General features: G+C 34.8%; 1 protein-coding gene across 4 annotated transcripts in view; it reads left to right on the top strand.

Annotated features, from left to right (window-relative positions):
• tna (Zinc finger MIZ domain-containing protein tonalli) overlaps nucleotides 1-26,250 on the top strand; it is a 172,212-nt gene that overhangs the window by 30,040 nt on the left and 115,922 nt on the right. For 3 of the 4 annotated variants that reach the window (XM_089088786.1, XM_089088787.1, XM_089088788.1), the window contains exons 3-4: nucleotides 80-256; nucleotides 3,176-3,335. In XM_089088786.1, the coding sequence (XP_088944912.1) occupies nucleotides 80-256; nucleotides 3,176-3,335 (337 nt within the window). The remainder of the gene's footprint in view (nucleotides 1-79; nucleotides 257-3,175; nucleotides 3,336-26,250) is intronic. The other variant, XM_089088789.1, reaches the window with a different exon arrangement.

Here is a 26,250-nt window from a genome sequence, read left to right as displayed (position 1 = left end):
ATTAAAACACAAAAGGGCAATTAAAGAAGACCAAAAATTTGTATTCAAGAGAGGCTCTTACTGAATTTATTTTATTTAGTGATTGGTCCGGAAGCGGTGGTCAACAGCTTTCAGTAGTTACAACGGTTTGGGGATTAACGGGAGGAAACCAGTCTTCGCCGCTTGTTTCAGCCTCTGGAAATCAAGGCTATCAGGGGAACAACAAGACATATATTGGTCCACCTGTTCAGGGGAACTATCGTCAGGGATTACCTAAGTAAGTAATGCTTTCATTTAATAACCAATTTGGTGAGTGGAGTCAGGGTTCTATTTCAGAAAGGGCCCAAGTATTTTATTAAAGTTTAATAAAAGATAAATAATTATAATAATAATAGTTTATTGTTACCCTTTGTACATAACAAAGACGCACTAAGAGGAATATGAAAAAAAAGAGAAGGAAAAACGAAAGGACACTGACAAAACAAAACTTTCGCGCAGTATTGACAACTTAACTTTTAAGCAATCAGACAAAAAGGGTCAAATTATATGTGATTTTACATCTTACGACATAAGACACTTGATAGAAGACAAATCGGTGGTAAACCGACAGTTTTATTACAGTGGTCACCAAATCTACGTGACATTTCATTCTTTTCTTGACAAATCCCAAAAACACCGTACCGTCAGGAAATTTAAGTATTACAGTCTTAAAAAAAAACGAATAAAAGACATAAATGTATTGTATATTCTGTATTTGAGATGAGTGGTTTGCCCGCTCCCTATAGCCACTTCACTTAAGCCTGCTACCCTCTTGATAAATAGAATTTAGGAAGCCCTAATTATCAGAGACAAAATATAATTAGTGACTAGCAAATAATCAAAAAATATCAAGCTCACTTATCTATGCCTATTAATATTGAACTCATCACTAGGACTATAAGAAAAAAAAAAATATAAATCAAGTATAAATAGAACTATTGGACTCTTGTTTGGGAGACGAATTCTAACTGTTGAATTCAGTACTTGTGTTCCTAATGTGTAATTGGGAAGGACATTTCTTCATTGTTCTATGGCACACAACACGGGTGGATGTTTCTGCCCCCCACCCACTCTTATTCATCTGGCTGTGTCATTTCACTAGTCTCTTGATTATGGGGACAATTAAAGCTTCAATAAATATAAGGTTAAAAAATAAAGCCGTCTAGTTCAATGTAGAAAAGCATATGATGCTGATAAAAGGAAACGAAATTCAAAATAAGCTTGTATAAGGAAAAGAAATGCAGATTGAATTTAAAACGGAGCTTTGAATGAAGCAAGTGCAAATAATAGTGTGCATTAAGCATGAATTACAAGAAAATGATTGCTTCCAAGGAATTCAGGACTAGAAAGACAACAGAAGATCTTATGCTTCAAGTATGGCTGTCATGCTTCACACTTTTTTTGTGTGCAGCTCCCATCATATTAATTTGATAAACTGAAGCAATTTCACAAGAAAAATTTTGAGTGACGTTAAAACCCTAGATGTGCAGAAATTCAAAATTTAAGTTAAAACTTAAGGCCAATCAGTTTGTGGCAACGAATTGAAAGAAGCGACCATTGCTAATAATCACCGAAACTCTATAAAAACAAGGAGCTTTAATAGTATTTCCGGCGCACAGATATTTCTGGCGATCTAACTATATAACATTTACTAACTTTAAAAGCTGCCCACAAAAAGTTTGGAGGCTGATAAGATCTGCCTAATATGAAGAAGTGAGAAAACACTCCCAAATAGGGAAGTAACCAAACTACGCCATCAAGTTCAGCATATCAAAGAACACTATTGGAGAGGCTTCAAGTCCCTATTTGAAAAAATGCGAAATTTTGTAATTTTTTTTAAGGATGGTCGCGGATGCGGTTTTTTGTTTGTTTGTTTGTTTTGTTCTTTTCAGGGGTCATTGTATCGAACCATTGCTTGTAAATTTTTGAAATATGGCCTGAAAATTTGAATATCTGAGATCCTTTTTAGGTAACAAAACAGGTCAGGCCACAAGAAAAGTGCCAACTTCTAGCATTTGGTCTGTAAATCGGTAATTTTGGCCCCAACACGGCAAAAATGTTATCGATGAAAATTCTGAGAACTATTGAAAGAATATTTATATAGCCTCCCGGTCTCAGTGGCTATACTGGCGTGCGCTATACCATTTGTCTCTTAACGCACATGCAGTCAGGTATGCACACAGGGGAGGGGGGGATCTCCAAGCCCGGGTTTCCGAATTTCTAAGTTTTCTCGTATTTCATGGCAATTCTAATTTAAGTTAAAAATTTTGTTTTTGACCCCCCTTCCAAAAAATGCCTTCGTATGTCAGGGGCGGATCTAGGATTTTTTTAGGGGGGGGGGGGAATAGGTTGATCCGAAAAAATTAGGGGGGGGGGGGCAAAATAGGTTGATCCGGTAAATTTGCGTAAGGAACAAGTTTAATTAACACAAACTTGAGTTAATTAAGTAAATTACACTACTTTGGACTATGCTAGGGAGGCGTTTTTCTTGGGCCATCAGACGTTTAAGTTTATTGACGCACCATGTTTTACTTTCTGTAAGAAACTTATGACGTATAGAATCTAACACCTGTTTATATTATTTCTAAAACAATTTCAATGTATTATCTTGTTTTCAAGCTACTACTGGTTCTACTGCAGCCGGTCAGTTTAACTTCCTGTATTACTGGTCTATTACTACCATGCTACTTCCTGTATGCTACTGCTAGTACCACTGGTCAATAATAACTGAAAACTTTCCAGCACGTATTTTTGCCCCACTTCCTTGTGAGCAATATACCACAGCAGACAAAGGAGCGGAGCAAGACATGAACCTACCGTCATCTCCTAAAAGACCAAAATATGAGAAGTTCAGAGCACTTGAAATAACATGCTTTTCTGATGGAGCCAATTTTTTTTTAATTTTGTTTCTCTGAAGTTTTTGTAGGCTTTACCCCCCCCCCCCTCCCAAGAGGTAGTTTTGGTGGCGACCGTTTGTATATACCCTCTTGTTCTAAGAATACTGCCGATTGCTGCCCAACTCTTGAACTTATCTAGAAAAAAAAATATGTAGGGAATAAGTGGAATAAAACAGGTATTTCTAGTAGCAACTGTAATCTCATTAAGACCAGTAATTATATTGTAAATCCTGATAGTTAACCAATGCATGTTGTTATAGCAGTTTTGTTGGAAACGGTGGACATCAACAAGACGCACAGTACGGTCCTTCTTCTTTGAACACAGCTGCTATGGTAGCTGCAGCAGCTACTGCGACAGCCACTGCAACAGCGAGCGTAGTAGCATTGCAAGAACGACCAGATATGGGCCAGTTTGGACAGGTATGAGTTTTATTTGGTTTAACGAAGTTCTAAGTTAGAGTAGTTTACTTGTACGTGCTTTAGTACGATTTTGGTAGTATAACTTATGTTAAGGTAGAAGTTAAATAATTGCATATCGGACCCTAATTTTATAGCAGCCTTGCACCATGAAAGACGTCATAAAAATGCATTCTAGAAAGTTCGAAGGATTTCCAAATTGTCTTAATGCTTGAGAAAGTGTGTTCTTTTTACATTTTTTTTCTTCACATTTTCTTTGGGAGAACCAGGGAGAACTCAGTTTTTCAAGGAGTCTCTGTCTCCTGCTCTCCACCGATCCATAGGTGTGCTTGTTGTTGTGAATCAGGTACGTAAAATCCAAGATAATATTGTTTATCTATCTTTCTATTAATTTTGGTTCAACTTTAGCTCTTGATCTACATCTAGTGTTGATGAAGAAGGCGCTTCCAGGGCTAGTGTAAGTCTAGTGCCTTAAATGTAGTGACCTGAAGAGCCACTTCGCCTTTGTTTATGGTAAGTCTTCCTTGAAAATGGCCTCACAATCTCATGTTTTAATTCAGTTCAATGACTAAACTACCTAAACAACCATCAGTTGAGAACATTTAAACTATTGATCCTCAACATGGGCAGTATGACGGCTGCACTTAGGGAGTAAGCTTGGGGCTCAGAAATCTACTTGTGTTTGTGTGTTTTTTCTTACATTTCCGTATTTTCTTCAGAAAACCTTTGGCATATTTGGACAAGCGTTTATGAAATTTAGACTCAAATAAGCAGTGGTTATTAAAGATATACTCGGAAAAGGTTCCACTTGTGATTTCCAGCTACTTATAACACTTTTAAGAAGAAAAGTCACTGAAGGTTTTAATAACTGAAAAAGATTTTAACATTTTAACACTTTTCAAAATTGTAGTATTCTCTGCAATCAATCTAAGTATTTACCTGTTGGCTGTTTGAATATGGCAGTTCGAAGTACCCAAAGTTTTACGACTCCAAGTAGGGAGCAGGAGCCCGGAGAGTGAAACTCGGTTCTCCGAAGACTTTGGATGTGGGAGATAGATTCAGAGCTGAATCTTGCCAAAATTCTCAGATTCCAGGTCGGCATTTTAGTTTTTCGATTCATGTCGCTGGAACAAAGGTGTAACGGGAGCTGTAAACATCTAGCCCCTTCGGATATACTGTGGTTTGATTGTACTTGGCATTAAGGGGGTTTTGAAGTGTAGTGGCAGCTCATATGTGGCCACAAATTTTGTTCTAGTGATCCAATATTAACTTAGCATACTAAACTTCGTATGTACTTTCTTCATTGTTTAATCATTACATCTTCCTAAAATTGAAAGTTTTAGTAATTTGTCTTAAATTGCTGGATTAGCACAAGTGATAAGTAGTTTGCGTGCAATATGATTAGCATTCCAGGGTTTTTTAGTTTATACATTGATCAAGCTGTTCTTGAAGGTTCACATTAAGCCGTTCCCTAACTCCAGTAAATCACTGACGTGTGTTTTCGTTCCTATTAAATCTTTATCTGTCTGCGATGAAAAAGCAACTCGGCCGGTTTTATTGCCCTTCTTTTGCATACATTTGTGTCTCGGTGAACTTCTCACGGGCTCATGCATTCCTTCATGGAAATTCCGAGTCCTCCTGTCTGTTCTGACTTCATTACCTGCCTCTCTCATCACCAAACAAGAAATGCGCTTTGAGCAGCTCCTAATTCTTAATTTACTATCTAAATGTAGGAAGATATAGTAATTCCAATTAGGGTAATACTGCTTTTGGTTGTCACGAAGCTCCTCCCTGTATCAATGCGGCCTTCAGGGGTTCTTACAAATCGGTATACACGACTTTTAAGCGCGCGTATAGCAATGGTATGCATCGGATGCTCTAAATCACCGGGTTCTCTGCTTTGATACCAAACGCGAATGGGTGCTTACTTTGCACTCTAGGAAGGGTTAATGTGTCTAGTTGGTTACGAATGACGGAGATTTGGCACAGTGGAAAACTTTTATCTAGTTAATTCTCCACTGTTTTTTATGTTTGTCCAGAAGCTGAAAACCAGGGTTACCACCGGGCTTTTTTTTCTATCAAAGTGATACTTTTTATGAGGGTGGCTCCTACTGACTCAAACCCTGCTTTGTACATTCTTTAAAAAAAAAGATGCGGAAAAAATTTTTTGCTGTCGAACGCTCAGTTTAAATATACGGTACTTGTCTAGAATCCAGTAAACACGCAATAAGTGAAGTTTCGTTAATGCTAATGAAATAAAACAAAATAGGATGAAAATATAATAGTTTATGAACAAGTTTAGGATATATTTGCACATTAGGGGGGTGGGGGAAAAACATAGCATATATTAAATACGCAACCTAACCTAGGTAGGCTACCGTTTTTTGCCGCTTCAACCCCAAAAAGCTAAAGTTTAAATCTTTGTCACGGAGTGAGCAATACATTACAAGGCAGCGAAAACCTGTTTTCCATAAAGCATCTTTGAGATTTCGATGCGGCCTTTCTCCGGTGTTTATTGGATTCTAGACCAATTACCAAATATACTTCTCCAGGTAAGAGGAAGCTAGGGGTGAATCCATCCTTCCTTCAACATTGACCTCAAGAAGCTCTCTTGAAAATTTGAAAAAACAGGTAAAAAGTATGGAGGGAGTAAAACCAGAAAGCGGTTAATGGGGGCAATAGAACCTTCATATATGTAAGGTGGCTTTCACTTCCTATATATCAGAAGTTAAATCGTTCATACTTATGTATATTTAAAGAGAGAATTATGTGTTTTATAATACACACTAGAAAACTAGTATCGCGTACATGAGACAATATCCGGTTTTCACGGTGTTTATACCAGACAATTAGCTTTGGCTCGGTGGGAAACTACATTATAGCTATATTTTAATTGAATATTTAGTTGGTATTTTGGTTAGGTTAGTTTAGATTATGTATTTAATATAATGCGCTCTGGGTGACCCCCTCCATAATTCTCCGTTTTAGTTTTCATAATTTTGTTACTGAAGTATTGTATTATCATCATATTTTGTTTTATTTCATTAGCATTCACGAAACTTCACTTCTCGAGTGTGTATTATATAACACATAAGTAGGCTACCTTTAAAGGATCTATCACGGAAAGTTTTAAAATTTGGGCCTTAAATGCATTTCTAAGCCCCCCCCCCCCTCAGCAATTCCTACTGGTTTCCCGTCAAGTCGCTCGAGCGTTTAAATCTCGGGATAATCAATCCGTAATTCTCTATAGGTTAACGGGAATTTTTTCTTGGGCTCAATTAAATGCAACGGGGCGGCTACTCACTGTACTTCATATTAATGGTTTTTTATCTGCTTTATTAATTGATGCTTTCATCTTTCTATCTTTTCGCATGCATAAGCTCATATCCCCCCTTCCCCAAAGAAGATTACTATAGAGTAGTTTTTATGCATTAAGATTCTATAATTTTCTCAAATGTGGGGGTGTTCACCCCTTTCTCTAAAATTACGCAGATATTTTATGCTAATAGCTCATGGTTAACTGCAAATTTCCTGGATTTACAGTTTTGGAGTGAGCATAAAAAACAAGTTTTTTTTGTCTATATTTGGTTTTCAAACTTCCATTTCCAGAGTTTTCATTTCTATTGACAAGGGTTATTCTTTTCTTGTCGCTCATGTTCAACGGATATACATTTTTTTTTACCGGGTTCGGGGCACTAGAAAAAAAAAAATCTTTGGTAACTCTGGTTAAAACTATCTGCAACAGTTTTGGTACGGGGTTTTAATGTTGGGTGAAAAAATAACGTTTTCTGTTTCGCTAACGTGATATTTTAAAAGCTCAAGTGATAATGCTGGATGAAAAATTACCGCGAGACCTATTCTTTGAGTATTAGGAACTGACTTTTAAGCTTTGTTCATGGTACCAAAGTTATTGTATCTACGTAATGTTTAGTTTTTCAGAGACATTATTTGAAAATTTTTCTGAAGAAAAAATTTCCTTATTTGATTCTGTTTGAAAAGCCATTCAATGAAAAAAATGGGTTAAACTAGGTGTTTTATTGTAGTTTTTATTTCAAATTTTAGTATTTATTTCACTTTTATTTACATAATTTACTTCGAACGGGATTATGAGTTGCTTATTACTCTAGGCGATCTAAAAAATTTGTTCATTTGCCGTTTTGTTACGTTTTTACGACTCGGATAATAATATGGGGGGGGGGGGGGGCGGGGTCAAACCTGGTAACACCTGGATACGGCCCAGACTCTAGGTCATTGCTGTGTCAATTTAAAACACAATATAGGGAACAATCTGGGGCCATACTCAGGCACGCACGTGAGAATTTACTTGGAGGAGGTTACAACTTCGAATAAGACACCAGATGTTGGTTACGCGCAAAATCCATTGTAAAGATTTGAAGGTTCTGATGTGAGGGGGGTTGGACCTGAAGCTCCTACTTGTCTCAAGCCTGCCTTGTCCAGCAGCTCTCAGACCTGAATAGGGAAGGCTATGTCTTTTTAGGTTCTGTAATCTTAGAGATAAGAACGACTAGTTAACCGATTTTGTTTCTAAGTATAAAAGGCATGTCCCTGTTTCGAATTATTTCAAACTACTTCCGATGTACTCAAAATTAGTCGTCGTTGTCTCACCTAAAGGGCGTAACCGACATACAGGGTTGCCAACTTTTTGCTCCATGAATGTGTCCCCTGAGCACAGGGCCGTATCTAGAATTTTTTTGGGGGAGAGGGGGTCTGCAGAAGGACTTTTCGGTGGAGGGGGTTTACAAAAAGACTTTAAATAACGCCTCAAAATATTTTTAATTTATTTTTGTTACGTTTTTAAGAGTCGGACAAACATTTCGGGGGGGGGGGGGGGCAAACCCCCCGGGATAGGTCTTGGCTGAGCATCTAAAAATGTGTAATTTTTAGCTAAAATGTGTCCATCTTGAAATCTCAAAAACTATTAACCAAAAGACGCTTTTTAAACCTCTTTCAAAGTGGCTAGTTAACGTCAAATATAATGAAAACGAACAAAATCCATTTAAAACATACATACAAAGTGACGAAATGTGAAAGCACAAAACTCATGTTAACATGTAAATTCCTTACTTTGGACAAAATCCTTTACTCACGACATCTCTGGCAAAACCTCGATGCTAAAAAAAGTTTCGTTTTATATCATAAAGTTACAAAATGTGTCCCTTTTTTGTCTTTTTATTTCCCAAATTACTAAAATGTGTCGCTTTTTTGCCCGTTTATGTCATTGTGTCCCGGCACATGGGAATGAGCTCTTCTGACATAAAGTCTGTCCAGTTGGAAACCCTGCTGACAAATTCAATAGTGCTGTGAAATTAAAGCAAAAACATAGTTACGACCTTTAGGGGAAACGAGGAAATAAGGTCGACGCCGAATATAAACGTGCGGACGTTTCTGGGATCCTGCAGATACGAATTTTAAGTGGACTTTTATTTTGCCTATAGTTTTTTTGAGGTATGTCTTTTAGGCCTAAGAAGGCAGCGTAGATGTAAAAAATTGCCAAAGTATATATTAACATTAAATGAGGTATCAGGGACTCGGTAGTCCAAATTCAAGCCATATTTCCTGTAAAAACCAGGTTGTGACTTACGTTTTGATTCACTATATATATATATCCAGGGTTATCGGCCGGGCTCTATCGACGACTAATGTTAGTGAAATCTCTAGAAATCGTCTTTTTCAGTATATTGCTTCTCTGAACCCAATTGTCTTCCATCATCTTCCCACGTAGCTTAGCAATTTCAAAATGCAGTTGCTCAAACCATGTTTTTTTTTAAGGGGATGGCTTTTTTGCTTGACGCCTGTAAGTAGGGAAGCCTGAACTTTTTCCCCGTCCACGAAGACAAAAAAAAAATGTACAAAAGTGCATAATTCTGTGATATTTGAGGAATAGGACGATTATGGCAAACCAAAATTGTTAAAAAATCATCTCCCCCTATCTTGTGCAACCTTAACCCCCCTCCCCCTCCCTCTTCAAAAAATGTTTGGGGGTGCTCGTGATGTTGGAAGACTGAGCTATCACAAGATCAAACTATCTGTGAAGTTGATTTAAAACCTTTGACTGGCAAATCCCTCCCTTGTTGCTTTCTCGTGTTGCTTTGACTGTTTACCCCTTCTATTGTGTCTGCATACCATCCCAGGTTGTCGGCTAGTCTGAAGTCTATATTGCTGGTTGTCATACGTAGGGGGTTTTGACAGGCGTCGCCAGGTGATGGAAACTGGATTGATAATACGATTAGTGGTTAATCGTTTTACCCAAGTTTACTGCGATCATGTATAATGATAGGTAGGGCAAATACGGATGTAAGCAACTGTTGTTATTAATCAGAAGAGGAATCATGCAGACTAATTATTTGTCTCAACCTCTCAGTATTTTGTATTCGACTGTAAGGGAAAGGTCAAAGAGGCATCGCTTAGGGATAGACTTTAGCTTTAGAAATATGGGCAAATTATACTGGAAATTTGACTCCCACGGACGTGATATTTAATCCAAGAAGGTGATAAGTATTTGTAAAGTGTTTGAAATATAGGCGCACACAAGTGGGGCTGGATATTTGGACCCCCCCCCCCTTCATTAAAGACCAAACATACACAAAAGGTGCAAAAGTTCTTTAATATTTCACAAAGATATGGCACTTTTTTGTAAACTATTTTTAGCCTTTGCCCTTCCCTCTGAAAAAACTTGTATCGACTTGTCCTTCCTTAGGAAAATTCTGCGGGTGCATGTTTTTGGAAAACTGGTGTCTGGTTTGTGACTCTTTCTGGGAATTGGAGAAAAATATCGGAACCGATGTAGGAATGTATAAGCTACGAGATGTCGTGGCACTGTCTTGAAATTCAATTTCACTCTGGCCAGCTTTCTGTTACATTGAATATTGCGCTTTTAAGTTGCTTCTTTTTATTGTTTCACTTGGTAAGGACAGATAGGAGTACTGGTTTGAAACTTATTAAAGATACTGAGAGTCTTAAACCCATCAAATTAGTTGAAGGCGGTGAAGTAGAGCCCTGCGAAAATCTGCTGGGCATACATTGTAAGCTTGAGAATCTAGAGATGGCCACAATTTAAGGGAATCAATAATTATTAGAGACCAAATATTTAGCATAAGATGTAGGAGCTATCCAATCTCTTATTAATTAAATCCATGGTAGAATTAAGTAGACAGGTTTGAATCATTTTCCCGCATTGAGCTGGAAACTCCTTGGTATAGCCAAAAGCCAGCCCCTTCCCTTAAACTAGGTAACTTAACTGCTCCGTTATGTTATGTGTGGAAATTTCTGTTCCATTTTAAATCTGACCTCGTTACTCATTGTAATTTCTTTCTTTTAATATAACGAAAAGCAGGAGATTTTGGCACCGCCTGCTCCCTCATCAATTTTATGCTGCTACTACTACTAAAAACTTACTGCAGAACTAAGCTACCGCAGGCCAACACAGATGCGAACGCTCCTCATCCATTCCAATATATCCCAAGCTTTTCTCTCTACCTCAAAAGGCCGATCGTTGACAATTTGTCATCGTTCATACGCAGCACGTGTCCTAGCCATCTCAACCTTTCTCTCATTATATCCCTAGAAAACAGGATAGAACCATATTTTTGTAGAACTTACTATTTGAAATATGGTCAGTCAAAAGGATAACCAAAAGAATCCCCACCAGACAGGGTAAACTTTAGTTTGTGTTATGATTGATCGGCTGTTGTGTATTTTGTTGCGGTTATTATTTTTGCCGCGTTTTATTTTTTCACGTGGTCAGCAGCATGTAGCTCGGATTGGTAAGAGATGCGCACGCGAAATTTTTTTATGAATATGGGAATCGTGAAACGAGGCAGAAAAGTTCCAGTGAATTTTGTAAAATTCCCTGTAGTTTTCTTGAAAAAAAAAATGTTTTTTTTTCTTCATGTTCTACAAGGTGTCAAAACAAAAGTCCTAGCCAGGAAAGTAAGCTTTTCAGAAAAATTATATGTCGTATTCCTGCAGAACAATAAATTTTCTTTCTGCAAACGGGGGGGGGGGCTGTTCGCTTAAATTTTTGTTTCATGGCTCTTGTACTTTAATCGAATAATACTGTGATAAGTACGCAATATGACATTGTTTGATGAAATTGTTTTGTTCACTTATAAATTATTCCTGAAGTTTTCAAGTGCATGGCATCATTTTTTATATATCCCACAAGGTAAGGAAGGCATTTTTCCAACACGGATAGACTAATATAGATCTTCTAAGAACTGCAGCTATCATTGGTTTTTCAAAAACAAAATTTCTTTAGTGACTTTTTTTTTTATTTTGAAGCTTTGTTTTTTGGATCTCCTACATTTGTCTAAGTAAAATGTCCTAGCTTCGAAGCTAAATTTTCAGAAACAAAATAACTTTGAATACTGACAGAACCTCATATAATATCTCCGTTTTAAAAGCGCTAGTTTTCAGGATTCTGTAAATATTGAAAAATATCCCGAGTCAATTTATTTAATCTAGTTTTATAGATATATCTTGTGTAATCTGCGAAGCAGTAATTTGTGCTCGTTGCATTAATTTCTAGCTTTTCGGTGCTAAATTTGCCACAAGAATGGTTACCTATATGATATATCAATATTTTACAAGATTATGAAATACTAATTCTCACAACGTTTACTTGAAAATATATTGCCTCTATCAGGGCCGTATCCAGGATTTTGTTTGGTGGGGGGGGGGTAAAAAATCCATGAAAAATGTGTCAAACTTTTTCTTCGTGAGGGAGGGGGGGGGTAAACCCCCTAACCCTTCCCCTGAATACAGTCTTGACCTCTACCCATTTTTGGATAATGAAGGTTCAGCATTACTGCTGAACCAAATAAACTCCTTCATTGTAATAAACGATAAGGTTTGTAATAATTGTAATAACGATAAGGTATTTGGTTCAGCATTACTGCTGAACCAAATAAACTCCTTCATTGTAATAAACGATAAGTAAAGAGCGGCGCTTGCCAATAGAAATCAAAACCCTAAAGTATGAAGTGTTTGTAACTATGTCTATATCAAAGTGTCCGCTTTTAATAAGGATTTCCAGTATGTAAAATTAATTAACTTTGAATTTGCCCGTCAGAAGTTATAAGCATAAGAAACTTCATAATTCTGGGGGAAAGGAGGTGGGGAAAGAAACACCCCCCCCCCAAAAGGAGTGCGATCTAAATGAAAATTAGATCATCGGGTTCAACTTATCTATGGATGATAAAGCGGAGGTTTTCAAGTTATCTACGAAAATACAGAATTCCATTTTTCTTTCGAAAAAATGGTCAGGGATGGGCGTTTAAAGATCTGTTTTCTCCGTAAGATATTTTAGTGTAGAAGGCTGGGAGAAGATCTTTCAAACTAAAGTTTGAAATTCTAGTACCCTTTTTAATTAACAAAAGAGATTGTGCCGGAGCAAAGCGCCAATATCTGCCTTTTTTTTTTATTAAAATGTATTTAATATTTTTTTTTTTTTTATTTTTTATTTTTTTTTTTTAATAATTATTATCAAAAACAACATTTTGGTTCAAATTTGGTCAAAATACTAACGAGCGAAAAATTATATAGCTCAGGGGTTTAGATATATAAAAACAAAATTATATTAACTCCCTGTTTCAGAAGCCAGGTTCCAGCTGAGTACCGCATTTATTTCTAAATATATATACAGTTCATGCATGGTAAACAGTTCTTATAAATAGCTTATAGAAATACTAACGGTTTTAGAAGATTGCTTGGTTACGCAGCAAAGGTTAGGGGGATCGGTGGATCTATTCTTTGGGGAGCGGGTAAGCTAAAAAGGTACAGATTTTGGCACAAAATTTCAAGCTACCCATCAGACCATAGGAAGGGCGAGGGAGTTTGGAGGAATATGTTTGGACTAAGCATGCAATGGAAGGGCTAATAAGATTTTATCTTTTATACTCCTCAATTTTGGGGGAAGTACATAAATGAATTAAACAACAATAATTTCATGTGCTTTAAAAATACGTATTGACATTGCAAATGTCAAATTGTCCACTTGACACTACTAAAAGAGCATTAAGAAGATTCGGTCAAGAATACAACTATATATGACGGAATGACAATGGGCTTTGTCATTAAAAAGTTTTCGACAACTTTAATAATAGTAGAAGAAGAATATGCAAAACGAAAAAATTGCTTACTTCTTATGGATTTTCGCACAGATATGTCTAGCAAATAAAAAAGGTCATCAGAGTTCTAGCCAACCTAAAATCATTGGTGAAACCTAGTCAAAGTTGTTTTTCAAATACATTTTTTTCACTTCTGTCATAAATTATGTTTTGTTTAAGTTGAAATTTGTTTCAATCCACGTCGGAAGTGGTTTTGGGAGGGGGGATATGGCAGAGGGGGAAATTTCTCGAGGTGCAAAATTTCAAATACATAATCTAACGGTTATAATCATTTGTAATTTTTTATATTTCATTTTTATTAAAATGGAATAAAGGGCGCAGTTAATAAATGAAGATAAGCAATACATTATTAATTAATTAATAAAATAAAAATAAGTTAAAAATAATTAAATAATGATAGTTGGATAATAATAATTGGGAAAATTGAATAAAAATAATTAATAATAATTGAAACATTTAATAATAAATTGAAAATAATTTTGCTAATAAATAGAAATTTTGTTAAAATGTGGTGTGAAAATTATGTGGGAGACAGGAGGGGGGCGCTAATTAAGATTTCGCCCCGTGCGCAAGAAAGGCCAGAACAGCCACTCGTCCGTATTCTTCTGTTTTAAGTGTTAAATTGTAAAAAAAAGAAAAAAAAATACACAGTAGAATTTTGATTTTGAGCAACCAAGCCAAGTACAACCAACTTTTCGTTTATCAGCCTCAGAAAATCTTCTATTTTCATTACTGACAAATTGAATAGGGAAGTGTACTGTAGAAAAAAAATTTGGGATTTCGACTCTTCTAGTATTTTTAATGGTTATTGCCACTAAAGCGCGTAAATTTGTTTACCCTTCATAATTTTATTCTGTGTCCGACATGAGCCACCGAAAGGATTTTTCATCCAATCCCTCAATCAATAGATTCTTTCCCCCATCTGGTGACGCAAGAAGGGACCTACCCTATTTTCTAATATAGGGAGTATAAAATGGTTCAATACTGAAGCTCTTTTGTTTCGCTGTTTTAACCCTCGTCTATAGTGAAGTCTTTAGAAGTCTGGTGATGGACCAATGTTTTTTCTTTGATCCTCAAGGGGATATCTAAAAAAAAACTTTGGGAATCGCTTACGGCTAAAATAGGGCGCTCTTAAACCCTGGACACAGTAGTAATGCATATTTTAAATAAAAATTTGAATGACATTTTATTTAAAGAGGCATTGAAGGCACTTTGGTCTCTATATAATGTGATACTGTAAGGAGTGAAAAATGTTTTCTACAAATAGGTAAAGTTTTTGCTCAATAACTCCTTAGAAAATCCTGCTATAACGTATGTTATAGTGTTAACGAGTAGCGGCTCGTTGACATGTACTATGGTATTATGCATTATATAAATGTATTTACGCGCACTGGAATTACCGGAGTGAATTATTCGAGGATAAAATCTGCACAACTTGAAATTATAATTTAAGTTCAATTATTAAGTTTTCAGTATTATATTTTACAACATGATACTGTTAATAGTCTGAAATCATGCACATTATTTCTGCTTCGATGTACTCATATGTTCATCGTGTATATATATATATATATATATATATATATATATATATATATATATATATATATATGTTCATGTAGGTGAATGTGCATGGTCACTTTTAAAATGCCACTGCTTAAGGATGGACAGGAGATTTTTGGACAAAAGCTATATAAAATATCATACTGTAATGTGACACACAATGGCTTCTATGAATCGTTAAGACAAGAACCGATGTTAATTAATACTCTTAATGAGCTTTTTGCCCTTTGTGGTAGAAATCTTAGTGAACTTCGGGTCACATTAATTCAACCCCGTTCATCTCAGCCCATTTAACTCAACCCTCACCCACCTCAACCTGCATTCAACTCCTGGAACAGGTTATGTTAGGTTGAATGGGAGTTGCGAGGGGGTCGAGTTAAAGCAGGGTGGAGTTGCATGGAGATGAATTTAATGGAGATTGAGCTCGATGGGAGTTAAACTGCTTAGTATAATGATACTTTTTAGACTTAGGGATGCTGTAGATAAAGCTTTAAGAGAAGAAGAGTGTGGTTTTAGGAAGGGGAGAGGATGCAGAGTCCATATTTTCACTCTTACATTAATAACTGACCAAAGTGCCTGAGTCATCAAGCGTCAAACACCTAGATTATGGGCAAGTGTTTGATAAAACTGACAGACGAGCTTCAGTGAAGGTCCCATCCTTATATGGTATACCAGATAAATATATTCAAGTGATTAGTGCTATGTACGAGAATAACATTGCTACAGTTCACAGTACAGTTCTACAGTTACAGTAGGAAATAAGGTTAGTTACTGGTTTCGTATTAAAGAAGGAGTTAAGAAGGATTGCATTCTATCCCTGTTGATATCGATCATTTTGATGGACTTAGTCCTAAGGAGCACAGCGAAGACAATGGGCGAACACGGAACCAATTGGCGAAGTAAAAATCTCTCAGACATAGATTATGCTGATGATTTAACCATCCTAGATGAAAATGTAAGCAAAATGAATGAAGTTTTAGAGGTTTTGCGAGTTCATAGTGCAAGAATTGGTTTGAAAATTAATATTAAGAAAACTAAGTCGCTTAGACTAGGAATAAGTGATGGTGAAGAGGTGATGTTGGGTAACGAGAAGATCGATCTATTAGACGGTGGGTGCAGTGGAGAAGTTAAAGGTAGAATAGCCAAGGCCCAGTGTTTTTTTTTGCAGTTGAATAAAAGCTTGGAAGAATAGGAACATAAGTCTGCGCAGCTACAGTAATGACAGTAGTAAAGTATGGTTCTGAAGCATGAGCGCTCAGAAAGACGGAGGAAGATTTGCTTAATGTTTTCTAGAGGAATTGCCCAGGTATTATTTTGGGTACACGACTGACTGACCTTTATCTAAAAAATACAATAAAATACGTACACAAAATGTGGTTCAATCCCGATTTGTAGGGCTATAACAAGGAAAAGGGTGACATGGCTAGAACACGTTAGTAGTAAGCATGTATAAGGTTTCAATTACACATGGTATTACACAAGCCTGAGGCATGGATATGTGTGCTGTTTCACGATTACACACCTTACCAAGGACAGTCACCTATTACTATGAACGATAAATGGGTTACCGGACGGGTTTAGACGATACATGCTTTACCAGGTTCATTCATCTATCACCATGACATGTTTTTTTTTTTTTTTTTTTTTTTTTTTTTTTTTTTTTTTTTTTAAGCGATCAAACACGTTATATTTGGAACCATGGACGAGATTGTGTAATGCAACCAGACGGGTTTCTAAGTCAATGCTTATTTTCTGGTTGATCCATAGATGTATAGGGGATTACACAAGAATCTTTGTGTAGTTAACAACTAATATTTTTGAAAAGCGTAATTATTTCTAGGTTCAATAGACAAATTAAACTTCCGTTGGCTAAGAATGCGTCACGAGTAATTAAAGAATGAGGAATCGAATACTATGGTTAGAATTGTTTTAAGTTGAAAATTGTACCATTTGCGGAAAAATAACTCTATTTGAGAATTTTTGCGAAAAGATATTTGCAAAAAAGGTATTCCGTTGTGTTCTGTATAATACACAAGTACCATTTGAACAGTGTTGTCATTATAAAATATGCTATAACATTCTATTATACTAAAAAGTTGATACTAATAGAGATTTAGATGCCAAGAAAAGAATTCTAATAAAGAAATTCAGAACAATCCATAGAAATCCTTACAAATCAAGAAGTGAGGTGTATATGAGTATGAACCGTCAAGGATCATAAGCACCAATGACCCTTACCACCAGGAACCTCAACCTCCAAGGGTCCCCTATTTCCACCCTCCGAGGGGCCCCCTCCCCCCAATTTTTTGCCCCTCCCCCCATTTTTTATACTTTTTCGATTTTTTTTGATTTTTTTTAACATGTTTTTTCAACTTTTTGTTACATCTCTTAGAATGATATAAAACATACTTAAAACATAAAAAAATCACATTTAATATTTTCTAAATTCAAAATGAGAATGATATAGAAATGTTAGTCGTGACTTTTACTATTAGAAAAATATTATTTGTAGTAGTACTTTTTTTTAACTAAATTTTTTTTTTGGACTCGAAATTATTCAACTTTTTTTTTACATGTCTTCGAATGGGATGAAACCCTTAAAACAAAAAAAAAACACATTTAATATTTTCCAAACTCAAAATGAGAATGGTAGAGACATGATAATAATGACGTTTGTTATTAGAAAAATAATGTTTCTAGTAGCACTTTTTTTTATTGGACTAAAAAATTTTTTTGGACTTCGAAATTATTCAACTTTTTTTTTACGTATCTTAAAATGACATAAAATATGATTAAGGCTCTAACAGTTGTACTCTACACTTGTTCAGAGACAAGATGCGGCTTTCCCACTGGTACTTTATGGCGGGTTATCGTCACTATCAAGTTTATTGCATGTATTAAATCAGTATTTTTTATACAGTGGAACGATAAACGCATAAGTCATATCTTTAAAAAAAAGTGAAGATGGAGCATTTTAATAAAGTTTGTTCACATGACAATGTTATTCAATTTTATCCGATGTACCCGGCAAATGATGTTGATAATGCATTTAGAGGATGTTGATAAAGCATTTATTCGCTCTTATATTTATATTTTATCAATTTTATCCAAATTATCTAAAAAGGAGATATTGGTTTAGAATTTAATTACGTTGATGCTTGGATTTTGTCCCTTTTATCCGACATATTCGACAAAGGATGTTAATCATGAATTTATTCACTCTGATAAATATATTTTGTCAATTTTATCCGTCTTATCTGACAAATTATTTTCATAAAGTCTTTATTCATCTGACACTTAATTTTTTTCAATTATATCTAATGTATCCGAGAGAAGATGTTGATAAAAAAAAATTCACTCTCACACCTAGATTTTGTCAATTTTATCCAACAGAATCAACAAAGGATGCTGATAAAGCATTTATTCACCCTGACGATTCAATTTTGTCAATTATATTCGTTGTATCTGATAAAAGATGTTGATGGAAAAAATTTATTCACTCTGACACTTCGATTTTGTCAATTTTATCCGACATATCCGACAATAGGATTTTGATAATGAATTTATTCACTCTGATAGTTAGATTTGTCAATTTTATCCGACGTAACCGACAAAGGATGATGATAAAGAATTTATTCATTCTAATACACAGATTTTGTAGAATCTTAATAAGGAATTTGTTCAATTTTTTTCATAATTTCCTGAATTAAATTTCTGTATTGTGTATCCAAGAGGTGAATTCAAGAGAGAGTTTGTTACTTACTTACTTACAATTTTTCATAATACTTATATTTTGTCAATTATATTTGTTGTAACTGATAAAAGATGTTGATAAAAAAAAAATTATTCACTCTGACACTTAGCTTTTGTCAATTTTATCCCATGTATTCGAGAAACGGATATTGATATAGAATCTAATCAGCCTGATTCTTAGATTTTGTCAATCGTATTTGAATTGTTGGACAAAAGATGTTGATAAAAAAATTTATTCACTCTGACACATAGCTTTTGTCAATTTTATCCAGTAAATCCGACAAAGGATGCTGACATAGAATTTAATCAATCTGATATATATATTTTGTCAATTATATTCGTTGTATCTGACAAAAGATGTTGATAAAAAAAATTGTTCACTCTGATACTTAGATTTTGTCAATTTTATCCCATGTATCCGAGAAAGGGATGTTGATATAGAATTTAATCACTCTGATACTTAAAAATTTTATCCAAGATATCCAAGAAAGGATGCTGATAAAGCATTTAAACACTCTGATACTTAGATCTTGTCAATTGTATTTGATGTATTTGACAAAAGATGTTGATAAAAAAATTTATTCACTCTGACACTTAGCTTTTGTCAATTTTATCCAGCATATCCGACAGAGGATGCTGATATAGAATACAATCAATCTGATATTTAGATTTTGTCAATTATATTCGTTGTATCTGACAAAAGATGTTGATAAAAAAAATTATTCACTCAGACACTCTGATTTTGTCAATTTTATCCCATGTATCCGAGAAAAGGATGTTGATATAGGATTTAATCAATCTGATACTGAGATTCCGTCAATTTTATCCGACATATCCGATAAAGGATGGCGTTAAAGCATTTATTCACTCTGATATTTAGATTTCGTCAAATATCATTTGATGTATCTGACAAACGATTTGGATAACAACAAATTTATTCATTTCAACACTTAGATTTTGTCAATTTTATCCTATGTATTCGAGAAAGGGATGTTGATATAGAATTTAATCAATCTGATACTTAGATTTTGTCAGTTTTATACGATATACCCGATAAATGGTGTTGATAATGCATCTAAAGGATGTTGATATAGAATTTGTGCACTGTGATACTTAGAATTTGGCAATTTTATCCCATGTATCCGAGAAAGGGATGTTGATATGGTATTTAATCACTTTGATACTTAGATTTTGTCAATTTTATCCGACAAATCCGATAAAGGATGTTGATAAAGTTATTTATTCACTCTGATATTTCAATTTTGTCAATTATATTCGTTGTATCTCACAAAAGATGTTGATATAGAATTTAATCACTCTGATACTTAGATTTTATCCGAGATATCCGACAAAGGCTGCTGATAAAGCATTTAATCACTCTGATACTTAGATTTTGTCAATTATATTTGATGTATTTGACAAAAGATGTTGATTAAAAAATTTATTCACTCTGACACTTAGCTTTTGTCAATTTTATCCAGCATATCCGACAAAGGATGTTGATATAGAATTTAATCAATCTGATATTTAGATTTTATCATTTATATTCGATGTATCTGACAAAGGATATTGATAAAAAAAATTATTCACTCCAACACTTAGATTTTGTCAATTTTATCCCATGTATTCGAGAAAGGGATGTTGATATAGAATTTAATCAATCTGATACTTAGATTTTGTCAGTTTTATCTTATATAACCGACAAATGATGTTGATAAAGCATTTATTCACTCTGATACTTAGATTTAGTAAATTGTATCCCATGTATCCGAGAAAGGGATGTTGATATGGAATTGAATAACTCTGTTACTTAGATTTTAATCACTCTGATACTTAGCTTTTGTCAATGTTATCCGACATATCCGATAAGGGATGCTGATAAAGTATTTATTCACTCTGGTTTTTACATTTTGTCAATTTTATTCGATGCATCTGACAAAGGATGTTGATGGAAGCGAATTCAATCGATAAAGAATGTTAATAAAGAATTTGTTCAATTTTTTTCATAATTTCCTGAATTAAATTTCTGTATTTTGTATCCAAAGAGATGAATTCAAGAAAGAGTTTGTTACTTACTTACTAACAATTTTTTCATAACGACATATTCAACAACTGATGTTAATAAGGAATTTATTCATTCTGATACCTAGATTTTGTCAATGTCATCCCATGTGTCTGACAATAGATGTATGCAAATTCCTTTTCTTACATCTCCGATGTTTTAATAGACATTCTAAATGTTTGATATGCTATCTTACTTTAAAAATAATGAACACATAACAATGTAATGCATAATATATATTTAATGAAATAATGCTATGTAGAATATTAATTCAAAAATATATTATGATACATTATTAATATCAATGATCAACTTTGGACATTTTGAAATTGCTCCATAAAATATCTCACCATGTTCTCTCTTATATTATAGTTATTGTCATATCTTAGTTTGTAATCAGTAGAAACATCATTATTTCATTTTGAGTCATACACAATTTTTACTGGTGTGTCATCGACAGGCTCAATATGCTTTTCGTCTTTGGTATTATTTGGTTCATTGACTGTTTGATCAATGGCAATAAAGTTTGCTGGTACTTTGTTTTTGATCGATTCATCTTTATATTCCATAGTGATATTTTCTGCCAATGCCCTTTTAACTTTTCTGGCAATTTCCCTGTCTATTTTCACATTATTTTTACACAGGTAACAGTTTCAGCACGTAGACACGATATGGTTTACGATATTAGTAGAAGAGTAGGCCTTTCTTTTTTTGATCTTCCTTTGAATTTTAAAACTTGAAAGTTAACGACAGGATGTATCAGTAGGTAACGTGTTACCTGAAACAGTAGTAAGGAATTGTCCCCAATCATCAACGGTTATTCTTATGTTAACTTTCTTTTTGAGTGTAATCATCTCTGGAGATCTCAATCTTGCATATCCACCAACATAAGAGTGGAATTTTTTCGGTACTCCAAAGAAATTTAATTCCTTACTGTCATGACAATGCATGCATACATTTCCAATAGTGCTACCACTTGTACTTGTTCCACAGTTTAAATACTTCTCCTTGTCGGCATTCAATGCTACAATAACATTGTCATGTGAACACACTTTATTAAAACGCTCCATCTTCACTTTTTTTTAAAGATATGACTTATGTGTTTATCGTTCCACTGCGTCAAAAATACTGATTTAATACATGCAATAAACTTGATAGTGACGATAACCCGCCATAAAGTACCAGAGGGAAAGCCGCATCTTGTCTCTGAACAAGTGTAGAGTACAATTGTTAGAGCCGTAATCATATTTTGTCATCTTAAGATACGTACAAAAAAAAAAGTTGAATAATTTCGGTCCAAAAATTTTTTTTAGTCCAATAAAAAAAAATGCTACTACAAACATTATTTTTCTAATAGTAAAGGTCATGACTAACATGTCTATACCATTCTCATTTTGACTTTGGAAAATATTAAACGTGATTTTCTTTTGTTTTAAGGGTTTCATCTCATTCGAAGACATGTAAAAAAAAAATAGTTGAATAATTTCGAGTCCAAAAAACAAAATTTAGTTAAAAAAAAAGTGCTACTACAAACATTATTTTTCTAATAGTAAAAGTCACGACTAACATTTCTATATCATTCTCATTTTGAATTTAGAAAATATTAAATGTGATTTTTTTTGTTTTAAGTATGTTTTATATCATTCTAAGAGATGTAAAAAAAGTTGAAAAAAATACCATGTTAAAAAAAATAAACCAAGAAAAGTATAAAAAAATGGGGGGGGGGGAGGGGGCCAACAAGTGGGGGGGAGGGGCCCCCTTGGAGGTTGGGGATAGGGGACCTTTGGAGGTTGAGGTCCCTGGTGGTTAGGGTCATTGGTGCTTATGATCCTTGACGGTTCATACTCATATACACCTCACTTCTTGATTTGTAAGGATTTCTATGGATTGTTCTGAATTTCTTTATTAGAATTCATTTCTTGGCATCTACATCTCTATTAGTATCAACTTTTTAGTATACTAGAATGTTATAGCATATTTTATAATGACAACACTGTTCAAATAGTACTTGTGTATTATACAGAACACAACGGAATACCTTTTTTGCAAATACCTTTTCGCAAAAAAATTCGCAAATAGAGTTATTTTTCCGCAAATGGTACAATTTTCAACTTAAAGCAATTCTAACTATAGCATTCCATTCCTCATTCTTTAATTACTCGTGACGCATTCTTAACCAACGGAAGTTTAATTTGTCTATTGAACCTAGAAGTAATTACCCTTTTCAAAAACATTAGTTGTTAACTACACACAGATTCTTGTGTAATCCCCTATACATCTATGAATGAACCAGAAAATAAGCATTGACTCAGAAACCCGTCTGGTTATATTACACAATCTCGTCCCTGCTTCCAAATATAACATGTTTGATCGCTAAAAAAAAAAAAAAAAAAAAACACTTTATGGTGATAGATGAATGAACCTGGTAAAGCATGTATCTTCTAAACTCGTCTGGTAACCCATGTATCGTTCATAGTAATAGGTGACTGTCCTTGGTAAGGTTTGTAATTGTGAAACAATACACATATCCATGCCTCAGGCTTGTGTAATTCCATGTGTAATTGAAACCTTATACATGCTTACTACTCACGTTCTTCGGATGACAGATTGCCAAAGATAGTCCGTTTTGGCTAACGGTTTAGGGCCAACCGAAAAGCAGATCGTTCTCGAATGGGGTGGGAGGATGTCGTGCAGAAAAATTTTAGGGAAATGGCAACTTCTTGGGAGGGATTTAAAGAGGTGTCTTTAGATAGATTGGAATGGGGATGAGCGTGCGTAGCTATCAAGGCCATATCCAGGGGAGGGTTACCCGGTTTGAACCCCCCCCCCCAAAAAAAAAATGTTTGTTTGACTCGTAAAAACATAACAAAAATGGACATAAAAAAATGTGTATGCGTTTTTTGAGGTTTTTTGTGTAACCCCCCCCCTAATTTTTTTTTAGTAATCCCCCCCCCCCGAATAAAATCCTGGATGTGCTTCTGGTAGTTATGTTGGTCTGAGGTGGCTAGGTGCTGCAGTGAGTTGTTAGTAGTAGTAGTAGGCCTAAGGCTCTGTATATAGGCAACGCTGTGGCGCTGGTTTTGATAAACTTTCAGCGAGTTGCAAGCTATGCTTCGATATAAAAAATTGGGGATTAAAGGGGCGCCAATCGAACTCATAATAAGTTTAACTTCTTTTCGTTTTATGTTGCTCTTTATCTTCACGTGACAAAAATAATTCGTGTAAAAAGGATTCATTTTAATGTCAAACCAGATAAATAATATCCATTTTATTGATAAGTACTAATAAACATGTTAAAGGTAAACCAAAAGACTAGATAGCTCTTGAAATAGGGCGGGGGGGGGATCCAAGTTTAAAGTACAGCATAAGGCCAGAAGGAAAAAAACTAGGCTGAAATGAGTTCTTGAAATCGAAACTTGCCCCCATGTGGGAGTGCGACGTTGGATAAATTGTTATGAAGCTTTTCGATAACTTTGGTGAAATTTCTATAATGTAAATATAAATTTTAATTTCGACCGAAATTGTTGTTCTGGTATACAAAATGGCAGAAATCGGCATTTTGTACTCCAGAACATTTTATTCGGTGTAAAATTACACCTTTTAAGAATTCAGCCCCCCCTCCCAAGGCTCTACTGACCTCCCCCTTAATTGCTGATGTGCGGCTGTTCAGTACTGAACATAAATGAATAGATTCACAAATGAATTCATTGTAAATTAAGCTGTAAAATTATGTATAAAAACAGTTAATTTTATCTCGAATATATCCTACTGCAGGAATAGAATATCCTCCACAAGGGGAGGTTTTATTAAACCTTTTTAATAGCTCAAAAAGATTTACTGTCTCATAATTTTTGCTCTATAACATATTTTAACCTTGTGGCTTGTCGAAAAAGATCACCATACACGCCACTTACTCCGCTGCGATCCTTTTTGTGACTAAATTTAAAGACTCAATATATCCATTCTAATGAACCTTTTCCCAGTATTTTACAATCGCTCGCTCAATTCGAACATCTCTTTAAAAAATCCGCATCTGAGGCTATTCTTACCAACTGTTTCGAAAAATAAAAAATTGTATCTTTTTTGTAGAGTTGTCAGACATTTTTTCTACAAATTGCACCCCTTTTGCTAGACTTTAAGAATTTTTTTTTGGCTAATAACTTTTGATGGGTGACTTCAAACTCAAGTAAATTTTTTCATAATTGGAATCTGTATAATGATTTGATTTTTTTTTTTCAAACTATTTACTTACGTACAGAAAATGTTCATTTTGGTTAAAAAATAAGGGAGAAAAAGTAAGTTGTTGTGTTAAATTAAATCAAACGGACTTGATCCACAACGAAAGAACAGGCAGCAAAACTAAATGGGGAAAATCAAGGCGGAACTGACTAAAGCGGGACTTTTCCCTTATTGAAAACTCGATTATTACTCCTACCCCTAGTTGGGAATATTCATCATTCACATATTTTAATAAAAGCAGATCACCAAACAGGCCCACGCGGAGACATGGCTTACGGGGAGGACCACAATTTAGGAAATAACCTGTATAGTATATGTCTGTTATATAAACAATTATTGTACAAAACTGATATTTCAGGGGAATGCAGTTTCTAAATAAAAAAAAATCTTTGGGCTTTGTTAAAAGAGACATAATATTTGTGCATGTGTGCCACCCCTTATATTAATTTTATATATTTCTTTATATTGTGCGCAATAAAGATCTGCAAACATTAAAAAAAAAATTAAATTGATAATTATATCAACCGAATTTTAATTCCTAAAAAAATGGTCCTAAAAAGATAATGGAAGCGTAATAGTAAAGGTACCCACAGGTCTGCCCCTGGGGGTCACTGTGCATTTTTTAGGCACCATTTCCCTATTTCGTATTGGTATTTTTTTTTCATGTGTTTTACTTTTATTATTTGCCACCTAGCCAAGGTCGAAGTGTTTGTCCGACTCGTGAAAACGTAGCAAAATACATATATATGAATTTTTGATGTTTTTTAAAGTTTTTTTGAGTGCCCTCTTCCCGAACAAAATTCCTGGATCTTGGCTTCTTATTTGTTTGAAGCAATCGCAAAAAAGCACGCCACAGATCTTACACGGCCTCTAGCTTGGACCTCGTGCTAATTTAATTGCCTTAGGTATCCTGCAATGCGATTGCCTTTTGACATATCTTGTCGGAAGCAGATGTTTTGCAGGTCCGGTTTCCTGGGCACGTGCGAATATAGCGACGATCTTCCTTGGACCATTCCAGATGTCATCGCCCAAAAGGCTTCAGCAATCCGTCTGACGCTTTCTTCATTGTGTCGTAAAAATGACAAGAAGGTCTGCCTTGTTGAAAGAACACTTTGGAACCATATATAGAAGTTTAATAAACCGGTCTGATGAT

This window comes from Artemia sp. Qi Xiang Cuo, chromosome 5, assembly GCF_049724085.1.
Source record: "Artemia sp. Qi Xiang Cuo chromosome 5, ASM4972408v1, whole genome shotgun sequence".
Classification (NCBI taxonomy): Eukaryota; Metazoa; Arthropoda; class Branchiopoda; order Anostraca; family Artemiidae; genus Artemia; species Artemia sp. Qi Xiang Cuo.
This window is presented reverse-complemented; position numbering and strand designations above follow the sequence as displayed.